The sequence below is a fragment of the Plodia interpunctella genome, chromosome Z, assembly GCF_027563975.2.
Source record: "Plodia interpunctella isolate USDA-ARS_2022_Savannah chromosome Z, ilPloInte3.2, whole genome shotgun sequence".
In the NCBI taxonomy this organism is placed as follows: Eukaryota; Metazoa; Arthropoda; class Insecta; order Lepidoptera; family Pyralidae; genus Plodia; species Plodia interpunctella.
Genome location: NC_071324.2, coordinates 4,120,904 through 4,140,288, shown reverse-complemented (window position 1 = coordinate 4,140,288; position 19,385 = coordinate 4,120,904). Strand labels below are relative to the sequence as shown.

General features: G+C 34.9%; 1 protein-coding gene across 4 annotated transcripts in view; it reads left to right on the top strand.

The window, feature by feature from the left end:
• Positions 1-19,385, top strand: part of LOC128682795 (uncharacterized) — a 74,900-nt gene that overhangs the window by 39,751 nt on the left and 15,764 nt on the right. Inside the window, exons 1-5 of one of the 4 annotated variants that reach the window (XM_053767653.1) lie at positions 323-443; positions 864-947; positions 4,132-5,086; positions 12,882-13,024; positions 14,065-14,113. In XM_053767653.1, coding sequence (XP_053623628.1) covers positions 4,189-5,086; positions 12,882-13,024; positions 14,065-14,113 — 1,090 coding nt within the window. In that variant the 5' untranslated portion in view covers positions 323-443; positions 864-947; positions 4,132-4,188. Of the gene's footprint in view, positions 1-313; positions 444-863; positions 948-3,978; positions 5,087-12,881; positions 13,025-14,064; positions 14,114-19,385 lie in introns of those variants that run through there. The other 3 variants (XM_053767652.1, XM_053767654.1, XM_053767650.2) reach the window with 3 other exon arrangements.

Below are 19,385 nucleotides of genomic sequence, written 5' to 3'. Positions count from 1 at the left end.
TATTTTTAAAGATCTAAGCATACACAGAACAGACAGACATTTGTTTTATACTATGTAATGATAACGATGATTACTACAATTTCTGATTTCATATTTATTTCTGCATTCTCGACGTATTTTTAACTTACGAATACGACTGTTTGTCTGAGGAGGATCTCCCTTTGAAAGCGTACTCTATAATGCTAGTCATCCGTGGCGGGCCGCCACGCGGTCCCAACAGCGTCGTCGGGCCGACATCGGCGCGTTCCGAATCGCACCTCTCTTGATAGGCACTACTGCCCTCTCATTCCCACTCTTTTTGCTTATTTCACTAAGTTAGTATTCCTACGACAGCCGCGCGTGAGTGACGCGTCGCGCGTTGCGTGCACAAAATATTAATACGATGGACTGTGAATTACATACAATGCACACGAGTGATATCATGCGTTAAGAGACTGATTGAGGTGGTCTAGTCTAATTTAAGATGCTTTCTTAGCGAATCTCGGTCGCGGCATCGCGGATAAGTGTTTTTGTTTTGGTGTCAGAGGCACATGGCGCGGTGCACGTAACTCTACGTGTATTCGGTACTAAGCGCAGTGCGACACATAGTAAACAAATCTGACAATAGAAAACCACGTGGTTCTAATATTACCCTTATTGCCAAAATGACACAGAAACATTAAAATTTACTAATTGATCCGCCAAACAAACTGTTGGTGCATAGGTATAATAATTGTCACTCTGTCATTCCTAACTTGTTTACGTCTCTAGCGAAACAGGTTTTCATCTAAGAATATGACTGATCAAGTTAACTTTATAATAATGTTAACAGATGTAAATAATGAATATTAACATTAAATAGTATACTTATTTTATATTTCTAGCATTCTCTGTCAAAGTGACATAATAAATAGATGAAAATATATCTATATTGTATTCGACAATTATGATTCTACTTGTTTGAGAAGGTAAGGATGTCGCATTTTCAACAAAACGTACAAATTAGTATATTTTATAAAAATATTTCGATTGAATCCTTGGTAGATTCCATGCCATTTGTATTCACGACTTTTATAGACCTTAATTATTCAATTCATTAGATGATAAGATTAATGGATGTGACAAGAATCAGAAGATCTATTTCACTATTAAGCAATTGTATTTATTTGTATAACTCCGTTGAAAGTTGTTTTTCTAAAAATTATCAAAAATTACATCGTTATCTTATCGATATAGCAAAATTGTATGATATAAATACAAATGAGAAAATAATTACTGTGCGTAAATCAAGCAAAAATTTTGGATTTGAGAAAAATTCGGCTAATCGCCTCCTACTTGCACTTATTATTTAGTAAAAACTATGTATTTTTATCGAAAAAAGATAAATTATATGCGCACTTAATCATTTGACTGATCACTTTATCAATAAAATGGTACATATATCTTACTTAATCCCAATATTTTATTAAGTAAGTTTGTTTATTTGTTACCTTCTCGCTTTATCTGCCTTACCAAATCTTCATATTTTGCTTAAGTAGTTTGAAGTTTCTTTTCACCCGGGAATAATAACTTGAAGCGGTTTAAAACTAGTTCTTAACTAAGTTTAAGTTTTAACATTTTGATAATAAAGTTATAGAAATAAATCTTCATTGGCCGAAACATAGTACGATGTGACATGAGGAGATGTAGGTAGCACACTGATTTGAATAATAGTACCGTAATTGGATTAGGTTTTATATAAATATGAATAACAGTAAAAGTATAACAAACAGTTTATAACTTTGAACCCTATTTTTTTGTAATACCTAGCAAAATTACGATGGTAATTTTGCTAGGTATATATACGATAGAAGATATATATATACGACAGCATAGGTTTTGTAAATTGAATCTTTACTTTATATATTTACAAACAAAAATCAATTTCTTATTTATTAACTACCTATTGATTTTACTAGCTAGACCGTAAATCAATCATGGATACTTTAAGTGTGCTTCACCGTTTATTTTCTTCATAGAATCAGTAGTATTGGTAAAAACTAAAATTAGCAAGTTTCTGGTTTGCAAATTATGGTATTAGTACATCGATTCGTATTATATAACGAATCGATTTGTACCTATATACCTACTAATTTGCATAATTAATTAGAATTGTAGAACGGATGTAACTACGATTTATTTAGCTTACAATAGAATGTGACCGGCGAGTGACATTGCTTTTACTGGTTAATGTGTGACTAAATCGAAAATAAATGAATTTGTTCTAAAGACAAAATGGAAAGGGGCAACTTTTTGCGACCTTCTTGAAGTCTACCAGAATAATAATTTTTGCGTAGTTACGAATGCGTTGGAAAATAACAATAACCCATTACCATTGATGTCATTTCGATTGAAATAAAATAAAGAAATTCTTTTATTTACTTTAGTTCATGTTTCGGATATATTTCAAACATATTCCCATTTCGTTTAGCAAATACTAAAGGAAAGAGAATATTTATTTTATTCGATGCACTCGCTGACTAAAGTAATGGCTTAGTTTGACGTCAGGCAGGCGGCTGGATGTAGAATTACAGCCGAATTTTTATATACTAAGTTTGATTGTTTATGCTGACCTCGGGGTCGGGGCTTGGCAGGTTCACAGGCCAGAATGTGGACGTGAGAAGGGAACACGTGGGGTTGAAATGAAAAGAGATGATTTTATCATAATAACAAATCTATATAAAATTTCGAGCTAACTGACGCGAAAAAGTGAAATTCGTGATATTCGTTCCCTAATGTGTTGAAATAATTTTAAAGACAAGTAAAACATACAAGAAACTTTTCCCGAGGATGATGAAGTCGCGGGTTACTTACTTGCAGGTCAATTTTTAAAATAAATTTTAAATAAAACAAGCTTTACTAAAATATACGTAGTATCGATAGTATCGATAAGATGGTGTGCCGAAATACTTAGATGTAAGATAACAGTGAGTGGGGATTTTGTAAGAGTCGAGTGGATAATTTTTTATGACATGTCTTTATTATCTCTAATGATAGAGATATCCTTGTGGTTCCCTGGCGTAACTGCATTTAAGTCAAGACGGAATATTTCATTGTTCTATGCCCAAGTTGACTATTTATTTTGTTGTTTTATTTTTTATCATTAATTTTGTTCATAAAATTAACGTATTATTTTCATATATAATTTTATTCATTAATGCATTCATAAAATAAACTTATTACCTTTAAATACCCGTCGGTGTATATTCGACCTTAGAAAACTGTAAATAGACTGTTATGATTTCACGGTTTCTTCGGTATTATAAATAAATGTTTCTTGGTACGAATCGCGTCTTTGATGCCAATAATCTCATCACATCAAAAATAAATCGAAATTCTTAACAAATTGTTGAGTATTAGTAAGTACTATAATTAGACAGTGTTAAATTTGTACCTCTTTAACATCATATGGTGTAAGCTTTTGAGTAAATATGTACTCCCAAATTAAATGCATTGCAGCCAATGCATGCGTTAACAAGCCATAAGCATATGTAGCACACATGCCCACACACCATCAAGGTGACCCCATGTGCGCATGCGTCCAGCTCCCCATCATTTTTTGTGTCTCACTCCCAAGGCCAGATGCGGGTCCCGAGTCCCAAACCCCGACGCTTCCCTAAATAGGGCAGTGTCCTTGAACGATTCGAGTTCGAATCAGTTTAGCCGCCGCCGCCAATGTAATCATTATATTATGTAGGTATAGTATAAAACAAAGTCCTGCTGTCCGTATATATGTTTAGATCTTTCAAACTACATAACGAATTTTGATGCAATTTTTTTAATAGATAGTGTAATTCCTTAGGAAGGTTTAAGTGTATAAATTTATTATGGTTTTACACGAGCGAACCCGGGCAGGGCCGCAATTTTTAAATAAAGGAACTCGTCATTATAATTTCAACTTTATTGACTATGCTGATTGAATATTTATTCGAAATGACGTTATTGTTTTGGTGTTGCTAGGTCAATATCCTCAGTTATCGGTGTAAATGTGCTTAAGAACTAAACAACGACATTATAATACGTCGTCATAAAGATACGCCACTCGACATTATGCACTTTCTGTTATGTCAGACCGAGATTCGAACAGTGTAAATAAAACTAGTTTTCGTTTAGGTGGAAAATGTAGTTATTAATTAATTTATAAAAAGACTGACTGCACAAATTATCAAAATGCACGGGCTATCACAGTTTCTGCACAAACATCATTCGCGGGAATCCACACCGCCGCTAGAAAAAGAGGATAGCACAGAGAGCTGGTATACTTCGCTAAGTTCCAATGATTCCCGGAACACTATTCATAATGAGGAGAGACTCGCCAGACCCATTCCTATTACACAAAGAGGGTCCTACGGACAGCGAAGTCTGCGAGGGCCGTCTTCTGGAAGCCCCTTCGAGTGTGCATCCAGCCCTCGCGATCGCTACCCCAACTTCGCGAGCTACTTCCGTGAAGTAATGGAAGGGAAAGGGTCACCAACTCAACAAAACTACTACACCCATCATCCTGATACCAGGAGACGAAGTGATTGTGACCGATATCAGACCGGCGTCAATTCCTACCAAACACCAAGGCAAGATTATCGTCATTTCATGTCACCTCTTTATAATGACGCGATGGATGATATACAAGAGAACGAATACAGCAAATGCGAGCGCTACGGCGAAATCACAAGTGCCAAAACGAATCATCCTTACAAAAGCAGATTTGATAATAAGAGTTTTGCTCAAAAACTGACAGATAATGCCACTGCTAATACCAAAGAACATTTACATGAAAGGAGAGGGTCGGGGTCAAGTTCGAGTGGCCATAGACACAAGCACTCGATACAAGAGTTAATTAGGACATTTGGGAAGAAAGTGGGTCACTGGCGGCATGACTCGAACGAAGGCAGACGAGGCTCCGTGGCTGCGCCCCCTGTGGCTGCTAATGATTCTAAAACGACTGACAGTGACGAGTTCCGATCTAGGTCCAAGTCTTTAGATGGTGATCATTTACACAAAGTATTAAGAAGACCGCTTTTGGAGGATTGCGGCGCCACCTACCAAATTTTCGAAGCCATACTTAAAGAAGGTAAATTCTTCACCAATCAATTAGTTTATTCCAATTAATAATAATCATCGTCACCATCATGCGATCATCGGCCATGTTTTCTGGTACAAATGGCTTTTTAGATCCTTTGCAATCCTGCATGTTGCATCATTATAATTAATAATGATACAATTAGAACGACATGATAAAGTCCAAGAATATCCATTGAATTAGGCTACCATTCGCCACTTGGAAATAATAAAGTAAAAATATAGAAAATAACTCTATCAATTCCATCTTTTGAAAAGTAAAATAAAGTGATCAAGAACGTATCTCTATTTATTTATTTATTTATTTTTATTTGATAGTGTTAAGTATGTTCGAAGATTTGGGAAAAGTCCTGATGTCGTTGTTCTTGTTTATAAAAACATCGACATGATCGAGATCGAGATTCTGTATATCAATCACAAAACATCCAAAATAGATGAATCCTTACTACACTTGCCTTGGTAACAATATTTTCTAGTTGATACATCGTTTGCACGACGATATCCTCAGTAAACAGTTTAGTTTATATAATCTCGGACTGTGTGCCTCTCGACGCGAGGACGATCATAAGTTACATAGAGACATCTCCACTTTAATTTCCGATATGCTTGGAGGTCGCACGTTGGCGATGTTGGCGCATGCATGACTTCCGTCTTGACTCGTTTTTCCAGTTTACGAGTATAATTTTTTTAGATTCTTGTATATGTTATATATATTATTAAACGTTATCCTGTAGCTAGATTATATTACGCACGCAATATGTACATTCTCTTCGATTGTTACATGTTTTTGACGCATATACGAACCAACTGATATGACAACGGAAATAAATTTTAATTGTTATATATTGAAAGTAAATAAAGTAGAGGGATTAAAATATACGAATAAAAAAAGACGTAATAATTGAATATTGAATCCTGATATTATCATTCGACGAGTAGTTAAATAATCTTATTTAATCCCTACTAATGCGCTTATGGCCGGCATTTAATTAAACTTTTAAATTAACCTGCGATCGGTACTCAACATTTTAGTAATACTCTTAGTACTATATGCATTTTAGTTGTGTCATTAGGAATACATATCTGGGATGGCATAAGTAGTTGTGCTTACCTGTTTGGTCCATTAGGAAAACACGTATGCTGGTAAATATTATGTCTGCGGAGCTGATAGACATCATTCACAAGTAGGGTTGACGTTAGGCGGTCGTTTCTAAAATCACTGCCGAATTTTCAAAATTTTAAGGTTATTTTTACGCTGATCGCGGGCTTCGCAGCGTCACAGCTCCGAACGCAACTGGGAACAGGCGGAGATGAGGGAGAGTACATATTATATCGATGTCCCATAGACCTCAACTCAGTTACTTATATCATAGTAAAAATATTTCATCTAAGAAAATCCCAGGCCAAATTTAATACATCCAATTTTCTTCTTGAGTTAACTTTGTTAACCGAATCTTACCTATCGTCAAAAAATAATTCAATAACTGACAGCAACACGTGGAGCGTAAAGATTGAAGACCCAATATAGTTCCTATTTTGGATTCGTTTAGTTCTTGGCATTGCGTCTGAGTTTATTTTGAATTCACCGCGCGCGCAACCCATTTGTTGTTGTCTGTTGCAGATGACTATGTCACACGGACATTTCATTATTGTAGATTCATCATATACATATTTTAATGCGAGTATTCGTTTATTACATTCATTTATACCGTGGTATGTACTTGGTCCCGTTAGCTAGGAAAATCATAGCCGAATTATCTAAATTAAAAGTTTATTTTTTGTGCATCAGTCATAGCTTCAAAGGAAACTGAGTGAGAGGTAAATATAGTTTTGTTTCTATATCGCTTTTATTTTTATTTATTGGTCGAAAGTAAAAATACGAACGAGTAAATAAATCTCTTTGATATCATTTTCAAACATTATTGTTTGAAAATGATATTATTATTGTTTTAGTTAGGATTATTTCTTGAATTTCTATGATTTGTGTCGGAAGATGAAACGATGATATTTAGCTTTTAACACGTCAAGTAAATAAATATGTTATAAATAAACACTTGGTGATGTTCGTCCACGAAATATAAGTACAAGAAATACTCAGTAGGTTTTGATAATTTGTTTTCCTTTCAAAATAGACAAAATTCGATAGTGTTGCTGAATGATGGCTCGTTAGTCAACTCATTCCAACGTGATTCCATGAACGACGATTCCATGAAACTAAACGTCTTGTTATATATGCCACTGGATCATGTATGCATGTTCGTTGATTTGAACATAGTGACTTAACCCGTTATGACTTAGTAATGTCAACGTCATCACATTCCAAGTGTTCACTTTTCATTCCAAGTGTTCACTTTTAATTCATATTCCAGTTTATCTTCAAGTCATCTTAGATTTTTTTACTAGGGCAGCCATTGAGCATCGAAGCCCTGGATCAGCTTTCGTACTTTTTAGTCTCCACTTCGCACGGGGGTCGCAGTATGTTCTAGTTTATGTCATTTTTTAATTCTTCAGTTCATAATGGGTTAATTTTATCAACGGAGTCTAGTCGGAGCTACGTACCAAACCTACTGACACTGAGGATTAGGACTGGCTGTAAACTGTATAGATCCAAATGTTTGGTAATTTAATCTATTTATTTATCGCTCATAAATCAATATAAAATCTAAATTATGTATTATGTTAATTAAATCGTTAGCGGCGCAGAAAAGAATGACATTACGCTGACTACGCCTGAGCAACTTGCAAACTTTGATTAAGTATATCTATGTTTAATAATCTAAATAAAACATTCTACAATAACAACAGCAATGCGTTCACATTGGCGATAACCTTGCTGTCGCTATCACGCCGCGCGATTCTATCTGGAATTCGTCTGCTATTTAGCGAACCGCACTTGTTTTCATCTCCGGTAGTTAAATTGGTTCTTTTTTACAAAACATAATTTCACACTATATTTAATTGTCGCCAGAGATTTCATGAAACGCGTAACAAAAAAAAATATTTTTCGTCCGTATATCGGTTTGTACGTGCAGTAAAACGTTGAGGAATTCCCTAGTTGAGAGCCGTTTCTGGTCTGTCAGGTTTTGTTAAGTACAATAATGCATTGGCGTTGGAACTAAAATTAGATCCGTCTAATGACAAGTTTGTATCAGAAGTGACTTTCGTATATATTCCGTGGTATGTTATAATAATATAAGCATAGGCGATGAGATGCTTGCTATGTAGTATCGATCGCAAATATCGACAGAACTGTGTGAGCTTATCAATTTGCATATATTCGCAGCACACACGTATAGTTAACTTTTATTTGTTATTGATAGAAGTCAAATAGATATATTTTATAAATATAAGATTTTGTATATATTTTCCCTTGTCCCTCTGATCACTATACTAATATATTTTATCGGGAGCCAATTGGAGATGCAAACCAGATACGCTTGCCATAACAATGCAATATTCTTCGCAAATTAGTGAACTCGTATTTCGTATGTGAAATTCATCTGCATAACCATTGAAAGATGAAAATTGAAATGCCATTAAAACATGCTGTAAAAAAGCACAAGTCTCGCAGCTCAGTTTTTCTTCTGTAAAATCCGCCCGTGAGAGGTCCGGTCTTGTGAGATCCTTGTAATACCAAGTCGGTTAATTTATTTAGTCCCTAATTAAGGGACCTTCTGTCTTACATAAGTTATTATCATATCAATATTAAAAATCTTTTACGTTTTAAATAAATAGATCGACTTGGCCATCACATGAAAACACAATGTATCTTACAAGTAATACATATTATATTAGATTGTTTAGTCTATGGTGCCCCATGCGATTGAAACTCTCGTCTCCAAAACGGCTCATCGCATGACATTATGAATTCCAACCTATATTTATATGGGATAAGTTATTCATGCAGTTGGTGTATCTAGAAAACTGGACCGAAATTACAAAATATTTAGGTTTTCCCTTGATGTAGACACTAAACACTAGTCGTATCTAAATTTTAAGTTTCTAGAAGTGTCTTGGACTTTTGATGATGGTCAGTCAGTCAGTGAATGAAAAACAACACAGTTATTGAAAATTCAGGCTTCCTGTTTTATTCACAACGAAATTGGCCTGAATTGCTTCGAGAAAAGGATGGTATGGCCGCGGCCATACCGGTTTTTTGGCTCGACTTGGCGGAGGCACTGCCATGCGCCCAGATCATAATTATACTTGCAGATGTATATGATTAGCAATGCACCACTAGTCTAGCTACCGAGGATAATTAAGAGCGAAGCGGGGAAGAAAAAGTAGGCAAGCGAATCTTGGGCTCCGACGGTTAAAGGACGAGGAGGAAATCGGGGAAACGCTTACATAAGATAAGTCTGACGCCGTATAGGTTGTCTTGTAAGTAGAAGGGCGCACTCACATGAATTAGTGCATTTACTATGCATTTCCTCTTCCATTTCCTTTTCCTGTGGGACGAGATCTTTATTGTTCCTTTGATATAGTTATTTCCGAATGCACAGCATCTAGACTACTTAAGCCTAACGTAAAATTAGAATTATAAATGTGTAACTGTTGCAATGTTTGGATTTTTTGATGGCGTTTGTTACTTTTGCAGATTGGAAAAATTAGCTTTATTCATCTAATACTTTTTTCGTATATATAACTACAATTGTAAACTTGGCGATGTTCACTATATAAATTCGGATATTTTAATGGAAGTCAATACGTTTCCGCTGTTTTTCATAAGTTAACTTTCAGTTGATAAAAGGCATCAAGTATTGAAAAAACTTAAAGATACTAGCTTGATACAAATGTTATGGAGGATGATGCGTGTCAATGGTTTGACTACTAACGATGCAAAGATTGAGCTAAGTGGAAAAGAAAGAATATTAAAGCGGAAACCGATGAGTAACTGATAAAGCGCGTTGAAATTATTGCATTCGCACGTAGAGTGAACCTACCCAAAGTAATTTCAAATTATCGCCGTAAAGATCCATGCAGGGAAACTTGATGAAGGTGAAATATTTAGCCAGAGTGCGTCGCCGCTGTTGATTAAAGACATATTTAAAAATCGGCAATATCAATTTGGAATCTGGACTTGGAAACGTATTGACGAATTCCTAATATTCCTATCTCGTAGACTGATTTATTATTAAGTATCTAACAAATGTTGGCCATATTGCGTTTTATTTACATTAGTCGATTTATTGCCCACTTATTCTCTATGTTATCTAATTGAATCATGAGTTTATTTACTGACCGGCGATAGATAACACCCACATCGATTTATTATCAATAGGATTATTTTATTTTCGGGGGTCTTACAGTGAATTATAGAATGAAGTATACATTTCAGTTTCAATATATAAATCTATGTTAATGGCAAGACTCCGCATTATATAGGAGGTTGCTTTCCAAAGATGGTTGATGTCAGGAGGCGATCAAATATATATAATCACATCCGAATCTTCAAAAAAAAATTATTCGATTTATTATCGGTTTATTATCAATTATGTACTACTTATTTCTCAAAAAGCTACGAACTGCAATAATACGCGGCCACCAATTTGCCGATAAACTTCATTTAAATAATGTTATCCCAATCGTGCTAAAAAGGCTTACCATTATTGTTTTTCATATATATATTTCTAGTAATATAACAAAGACATGGCCAATTAGAAAACAAAAACAAATTATGATAGTGATTGAGTGCTGATATGATAAAGAAAAATGGACGTGAAACAAGATTAACCAGCAGCACCCGTTCACAAGTTGACATCGGTGTCAGCCATCGCGAAGCTCAACCATATTAGAGAGAACTAGGCGACCCGGTTCACAAGACCACCATCAATTTGACCATTTGAGTGAGCATGATATACCTACTCGATCCCCGTGTCCGTATGAAATACTGACAGTAATCCGTAATAATAACTGACAGTAACAGACTGGGATTAATAAAATAATACGAACGAATAGCTCAAATATATTGTATTTTTAAAATTGCGATTCAAAATCTGGAATAACGAATAAAATTTTCATCACGAAATTGCAATTGCCTTCATCGGAATTCCGTAATTATGGCTCGAATAAAATTTCATTTATGATTGTTTACTATAACATGTAGCATATTTTAAAAACTAATTTCAAATATAATTAGCTGAAAACTCAATTAGACAAGCAGATAGAGATACAGACTGACCGACAACAAAGTGGTCCTATTAGGGTTCCGTTTTTACCTTTTGAGACACGGAATCTAAAAGTAAATGAGATCCTAAAAAGTCTTGAGATACTATCGAGTAGATGGAAATTTAATTATGGCGCTATGACTTAACTAGATCAGTATGTTCGCTCGCCGTTAACTCGATAGGCGGAAGTTAAGAAAATATTGAATTTTTATATTACTTCACTATAAAGCTTTTGCACGCTGCTCCGCTCGCGGGATTTTCCCTCGCGAGCTAATATTTTTCCGGGATGAAATGATGTTATAATAATATGAAAAAGTTCTGGAATTGGGCGGGAATTGAACCCACACCCTTCTCTATCCGGATAGCAGAAATTTTCATTTTATTATTATTTTTAAGATTAAGTTATAAGTATATGTGACATGTGTAACAAATCCATTTAAATGAAATGTGCCACACAGCGCCATCATTTTTTTTTTCTACTATTCAAACACTTATTGAAATATATACCTAAAAATGTGTTTTCTTTAATAATGCATAGATTAGGAGTAACCTTTAGGCGATTTTGAATAGTGCAAAAATTCATCGAAAGGATGGTTAGTCTAATTAGAGCAATTAATTGCATACGGTTCATGCCCCACTGCTCCGGGCCAATTAAGTAGTGTTTGGCTAACGAAGTTTTAAGTTTTCGTTTTGACGGCGTCAACCGCAGTTTACAGAGCGATTTATATATAATCTACTAGCGTTTTATCCGCTATTTCGTCGAGCGTATAATAGTTACTTCTGACAGCATAATTAATTTCTGTGATTTATGTGTTTAGAAGAACAAATATTTTCGTTTCACAGATAGACAAAAATTCTAAAAGAAATTGTTCTCCCATAATAAATTTTCTTTAATATCTCTTATGTTCAGACATATAGATAGCCTACTTACAGTTTTTTATATGTATGTATAGATAACCATATGTATGTGCGTTATTTCGACATCAAATAATTTTATCTTCTAATCGGAAAAATTCTAGCTACAAATCTGGATCAGCGTCATTCAATTGAATCCTTTCGAGAAAGCTTTATTTCTGAGAAACTATAACAGCTTTAAATATAGATCTATATGTAGTTCTTTAAATTTGTCATATAAATATTTGTCTATTAAACACAAGAACACAACTGTAGCTGTTTATATATCTTGTTATGTCAGTGACTGGTAGTCGTATTTATTATTTTTAACCCTTGAGTTCAGGCGAATGAATTAACACTAATAACGAACACAAAAGACGTTTTCTGATTATGTTTCTATAAGGATCTCATGGATATTGGACTAGAACTCAAATTTTATTTGATTTTTCGATTTTTGTAAATGCCATTGGTTCTCGGAGCGTTTCGAACGCTGCGGCCGCGCTGTCATTACAATTTTTTAAATGTTAACAAAGACATGAATTATGTATAGAAGGAAGAAATCATTGCCAAAATCAAACATTCATTGATTTTGGAAGTAAAGTACCTGTACTTCCAAAATCAATGAAACTAGTATCTCTTATTAAATATGAGAAAGGAATCGCTTCAGACTACGACCCGCCACAGGTAACACGTATGTATTTTAATGTGTGATTTTTTTATGCGCAGGAGCAAGTCTACGTCGGACAGCATCACAGGAGGCCGAGCGCCGGCGTTCATCTCTCGACCATATTCCCACGATCCGGCACCGCGCCTCCGACGCCTTCCTCGACCCCCACCATGCTGCGATACTCTTTAGAGACTCTAGAGGGGTATGCTTTTTTACTTAAATTATTTATCCTTACATATTATAAAACAAACTGTCTCGTCTCAACCTCAAAATACTGCACGGGTTTTTATGCGTTTTGTCCATAAGGTGTTACCAATAGGTGTATATATTATATTACCCGATCGAAACCGAGACGGGCCACTTGTAAATAAATACTTTATAAGATTTTCCTTCAGCACATCTTTTGCACAATTATCTGTGAAATAGTAAACCTTAGTTATGCAATTTCTACCCGGAATTTCCGTTCGGATTCCGGTTACGTGATCTCAGAAGATCGATACTCGTATGAGCGCGTCTGCTGATATGTACACTGTACACGGCTTTATTAATTGCTTTGCTTTGACACACAAAGACCTTTGTTGTGGCTATAAGGCATTAATTTGTCCATATTAATCACTGCCCAGTCTAACACCACAATGCATAGCTGCGTACTAAAGCCGTATATAGTAATACATACTATGGCCGTACATTATTCTTGGCAGAATTCATTGTAATTGTGGAAAGGTTGTAACGCATGTTTTCTGCCCTATATTATTCTAGGGCGGAAACCACACGGTCATATATCATCCGGTGGATGTCGTACGCGGTGACTAATGAGGACAAGAAAAGCGTTGAGAGATGATAGGCGATCAGTGCGTTCCCAAAGATGGTCGAACTCAAGCAGGCGGCCTGTCTTAAAATTACATCTGTATCGCGCATCATTTCGTGTTATTTCAATCAATAACACGAGATGATGAAAGAGAGATTTTGTGAATAGTTTAGGAATGAATTGCGCAGAAAATGTAGGTACACTTTTAACCACCAGTCCAATTAGAAATTTCTTAATCAAAGTGCAATGAATAAAATTATAATTTGTAATTTTATTCACTTTCATTACTCCGTGGAGTGTCGTTTATGTATGTCACAATAATAAAAATACGAAATTGACTGTATACAAATAAAGTTTCATGTAGTTGTACGTATTAGTCTTATTAACATTTAGATATTTTTTAAATCTATTAATTATATAATTGTTTGTTTCAGCTACCTGTAGCAGACCCGTTCTTAGAAAAAGTTAATTTGTCCGATTTAGGTAAGTAATTTTTTTTACCATTTAGTTATAGCATATAATTTTTTATACTATTATCCGCCTTATACCAGTTTATGTGGGGTAGGTACAACATATCAGTCTCCTCCACTTTTCCCTATGTGATGTTAACGGATCAGTTAAAATACTTCCCTTTTAGCTATATCCCTAGTACCGATTTCGCAAGATTGTGTTTGTTCCCGACCAATCATAATATTTTCGAGTGTGTTATTACTGGAAAACGGAAACTGGAAAATCGTAGGACATCCGGCAGTTAGATGGGTCGACGATGTAAAGGAAATTGCTGGCAACAACTGGATGGCGATGGGCCAGGACAGAGAGGGTTGGCGGAGATGGAAGGAGGCCTATGCCCTGCAGTGGGTCACGGAGGGCTGCAGGTGAAGTGTTATTACTAAAAACTGATGATCTGATTTATTCAATTTGCCTAAAGGCATCTGAGATGACTTTTACCTACCTACCACCTACTTACCTAAACGTGGGAAATAGTCGCATATACACTAGTGAACTTGAGTGTGTCTTACTTCACCATGAAGCAAGTGGTCTATGAAAACTACGAGTATTATACATGAGTCAGATTGGTATGCAAACTCATGTGGCACCAGTAGGATTCGAACCTGGGACGTTTGAAATACTGGCGGACTGTTTTAACCACCGCTTCTTGTTCTTGAAAATTGTTCTTGTTAATGAAAGTAGTATTCCGTTTATCGTCCGATTGGTATGTAAACGATTCAATAAAACTCAATGTGTCGCCAAAATAGATTAAATAAATAAATAAGCGATATATGTAGTGTTCAATATTCAATATTTTCATTACATTCTTACATTCCTTCGGACTCCCTACAACATTATTTTAAACTGCTGCTGCTGTTACTGGGTAATATAAAAAGATATTATAGATATTTAGCGTTTAAAAGATATGCGATCCTTGCCTTATTTTTTCCCTTGCGCCTCAGTGGAACTTTGTTGTAAAATTTTACGAAACTAAAATTTTACAACAAAGTACAAAGTAACTTCAGGTCTTCGAAGGGGCAGCCGCCCGGAGGCAAGACATCACCTAATCAAATTTTTGCTAACCTTTATAAAGTAAAAACATATCATAAATTGCTTTCTTCATTTCGCCGTAGTCGCATAAAAAATAATTGAACTCCAACATCCGATATTTTCCTCTTTGAGACGGCTTCACGGAAATCGATTCATCTTATCAAACTGATAACAAAGTTAGCCCATGAAGATCATCTTCTCGCTTCTCTTGTTTTGCGTCGAATCTATTCCGTTCTTGTAAGGCAAATACCTCTACGGGAAACGGCAGCTATATACAGAGTGTTGCGATTAAGTAAAAAACGTATGTAATTTACTAAGTTAGCATACTAGTTACTGCCCGCAGCTATGTGTGCAGGTTTTATTCACCATTGTACGATTAAACTACTTACCAAACGTAATTTGCTACAGTTAGTGCGCTTTAACGACCTATTCTATATTAATACTATACTATTATTCAAGTGAGATTGTATTTTTTAAGGCAAAAATTGAACAATTAGATATTTAACAACGATTAGAAAAGAAAATGTCGACACTGAACCTATAAAATATACCATAATAATTTAGCATTTTATCTCGAAGTTATAAAATATCGTGTTGACTTTACGAATGCCTACTCTATGGTCGCGATAAACGCATTTTATCGGTTCTCTATGCGTTTAATTTTTATTGTGATAATAGTCGTGGTTACCGAGTCAGCGTGCTTTGGCGTGACATCTTTGTTTCCTTTTTTTAGTTTTTTTGGTATATTTGAGTTTATGATGAGAGATAATAACCGTAGACAAAACTTGTTAGTTTTTGAAGGTAAGCCAATTAGAGTATGACATTGTGAACACTATCATGGTTTTCTGATATGCGAAATTGCTGTTTATGCTATAACGGGAACACGATAATCTATTCGACACAGTCTTCGCTTGTTTTCTGCCTTATACGGGCATATAGATTTTTAAGTGTTCAGTCGGAACTACTGTAGTAGTCTCCAACGTTTGATATGATATTCATATGAATATTTAATTAGTACCAATTGGAAAAGTGCTATTATATGAAAAATAAAGAATATGTTTTTACTAACAAATAAATTTATCATGTCATTATCATCAATTTTTAGTCAGACTCCACCTTCATAAGATTATTTGTACTAAAAAATTATCACTTAGCTGGCTATATTTACCGTGTTTACCATTAAAATTTACATACACTTTTATGTATATCGCCTTTGTTTGAATCAGCGTTCCGTTATTTTTCCTATAGGTAAACGAACTTAATAGGCCTTCTCAACGCAAACTGCGTCTCCAGACAAACGATATGCGCCATTAATTCTTTTATATACAAGAAAAATAAATGTTTTATTGAAAATGATACATAGTATACGGCGAAGTATAGGAAATAACCGATACGTTCCATATGCTTTGTTCTCACTTTTCGCTATACGAGTACATTATTCTTCCAAGTGGTTTCAGGAGATTTATTGGATTGATTGTGATGTAAATTATCGATACTAACTACAGTATTGCGGTTAGGTGTGTTTTCGACCTGTCAAAGGGTAGTCAGAGAATATCCGCCGGGTATTGTACCTACCCCGTGGACATTTTCTGTTTACATTCCGGGGCTAGCGTTGTTATAAAATAAGCATAATCTTAAATTTATCACACTAAAATAAATCTCTGAAATAAAATAATCTCTTAAAATACTTATTTACAACATATTTTGAAAAAAAAAAAACGTTTTTTTTCAGTTTCTGCAACCGCTTTTTTTGTTTATTAGGAGGAACCTGATTCAAAAATGTTACGATATAATAAATATGTATCTATGCCATTTTTATACTTGTCCAGCTACTTATTGGGCCTTTTTCGGGAACTTATTAATAACTTTCGTCCGACGCCCGCCGCTAGCCTTTGACCCAAATTAGGACTACCCCCTCTCACCCCCTTTTGTTGTATATTTAACATATACCTACTGTGTTCATTAAGCAATTTTTCAATGGATTTTGTAACAGTTTTTTTACGTTTTACATACTGTGATATGTATGCGTCACACTTTATATTTATTTCTCACAAGCTACAAACTACTAGCATTTCGGAACGACCACTGCTGAGAAGAAATGCCGAAAGAAACTCATTTGAACAGTGTTGGTCCCTATCATGCCAGATCTGCTTACCATTATTACCATATTGCCATACTATTAAGTCACACGCACAAACAATCCTTTTTGATTTTCATCTTATAAAGTTCATCCATATCTTCGTGAAAGAAGATATTGATATACAACACAATTATAACACTGGTATCAGATTTTATTCAAATCGCTAAAAGGCATCTAATATGACTTTTACGACTACCTAACCTACATCTATTGAGTAAAAAAAAAATAGTAGTCGCATACACGTTACTACGATACGTAAATCCAATTAACCTCCAATAACTACAAACATAACGTTTCAAATCTACAATGTAAGTAATCCACGAACCAGCTTGAAAACTTTTTAATAACAACCTGCGTTCTCTCGTAGCATTTTTCAATTGTTTTGGTCGGCGCTCTATTTTACCCTGTTATTTTTTTATGATGAAATACCAGCGCCGTGCTGCTTGCATGTCACGTCCAATCCCATAAAAGTTAATACATTCTATAAGCTGAAGTATGTTTTGTCTCTTTCTATCAATGGCAAATATTATAAAGTGCAATGGTGACAAAACCTATTTTAGCATAAAGTAAAGTAAAGGTTTCGTTTATTGGATAGCTCGTGTTGAGATGTTTCAACATCCCAATATTGTCCCAATTGTACTAACATTTTTGGGATTAAATTAAGGTGCAAACCCATGTCTACTTACGTGTACCTACGTACTATGCTTTATTTGTTTAGTTATGTCTGATGAATTTGTTATCTTACGAAAAATGAAACCGATATATCACTCTTCAAGTAAATAAATAACCTTTATACTATTACTTCACACATTCACTGTATTTGAAATGATAGCAACTTTGACGTCATTCGTGCAAACGGTGTCGTTGAAATGTTAAAAGAGTCGGAACCGATTTTAAAATTTTCTTCGCTAATAATTTAGCGTGAACGTTTCTGACATGTAGTTTCATTTATTTAATTAACAAACAGTGTAAAGAGATCAACGCACGGACTGCTTTTCCGCACAATAAGACGCGAGACCGCTATAGTTATCTAAAATTAGGTTATGGGAGAATAGGGAGAAGGGAGCTGCGCTAATTTTATATTATACCTTCACAATTTCTTTGATGAAGCTGAACTTTTAATACATTGTTTATTCTTATTTATGATCAAAGGTTGTTGTTTTTTTTTCTTAGATATAATTACGACGTATACATTCGATGCAATTATTTACAGAGTCTGAATTTCCACCATTCACTCGTTAATATCATATCAGTATAAATATCTTTTTGAATTGAGGACATCATAAGGTTGTATAATTTTATTTTACATATCGGATTTATTGGAAATAAATTTTAAAGTTTGTTTTCATAAAAATAAAGCTATTTACTCTAGATATTTTCTGCGAAATCCATTACACCGTCTTTATCGATAAAAACATTTGTGCCGTCTATAACTTTTAGTGAAGTGAAAAAATACTTATTGGGATTATGTCAGGTTTCGGGGTTCTGTTGATATATATAAGCAATGTTCTTGTTAATTGTATTATCTTGTGTATAAGAGGACTACATATTGAAGATGTTTAGAAATTTTGTAAGGATATTGTCATAAATCATGACATTATAATAATGAACGAATGAATATTAATGAAGTTAGCCCAAGTTAAAATCTCTTTACTTGTAGAAATCACTAGATTCAATCAGCTGAGAACACATGTGGTCGTCCAAATCAAAAGGGACTTTATGGCGGCTAGCACTTAGGTCTTTATTGCCGTTGTTCCAATACAAAACAACGGCAATATTTTCACACACATATTTTCTTGTGACTATCATCGAGTATCTTGATGATTTTCATTGATTGTACTACAAAGATTCTGTTACCATACCATACTGGTATGATGGTGATAGAGAAGGAAGGATTTAAACGATTATGACGATTTTCCTATATTTGAGAAGATGATAGTCCATTCTGGTATGACATCCTCCTATGCTGTATCGTGGGCGTGGGCTGTCCGCGGCAGACGGCCAAGCGATGGCGCTGGCGTTACGGCAGCGGTGTCAAGTTCGGCGCAGCTCGCGAGCGGTGCGGCGGTGGTCTTA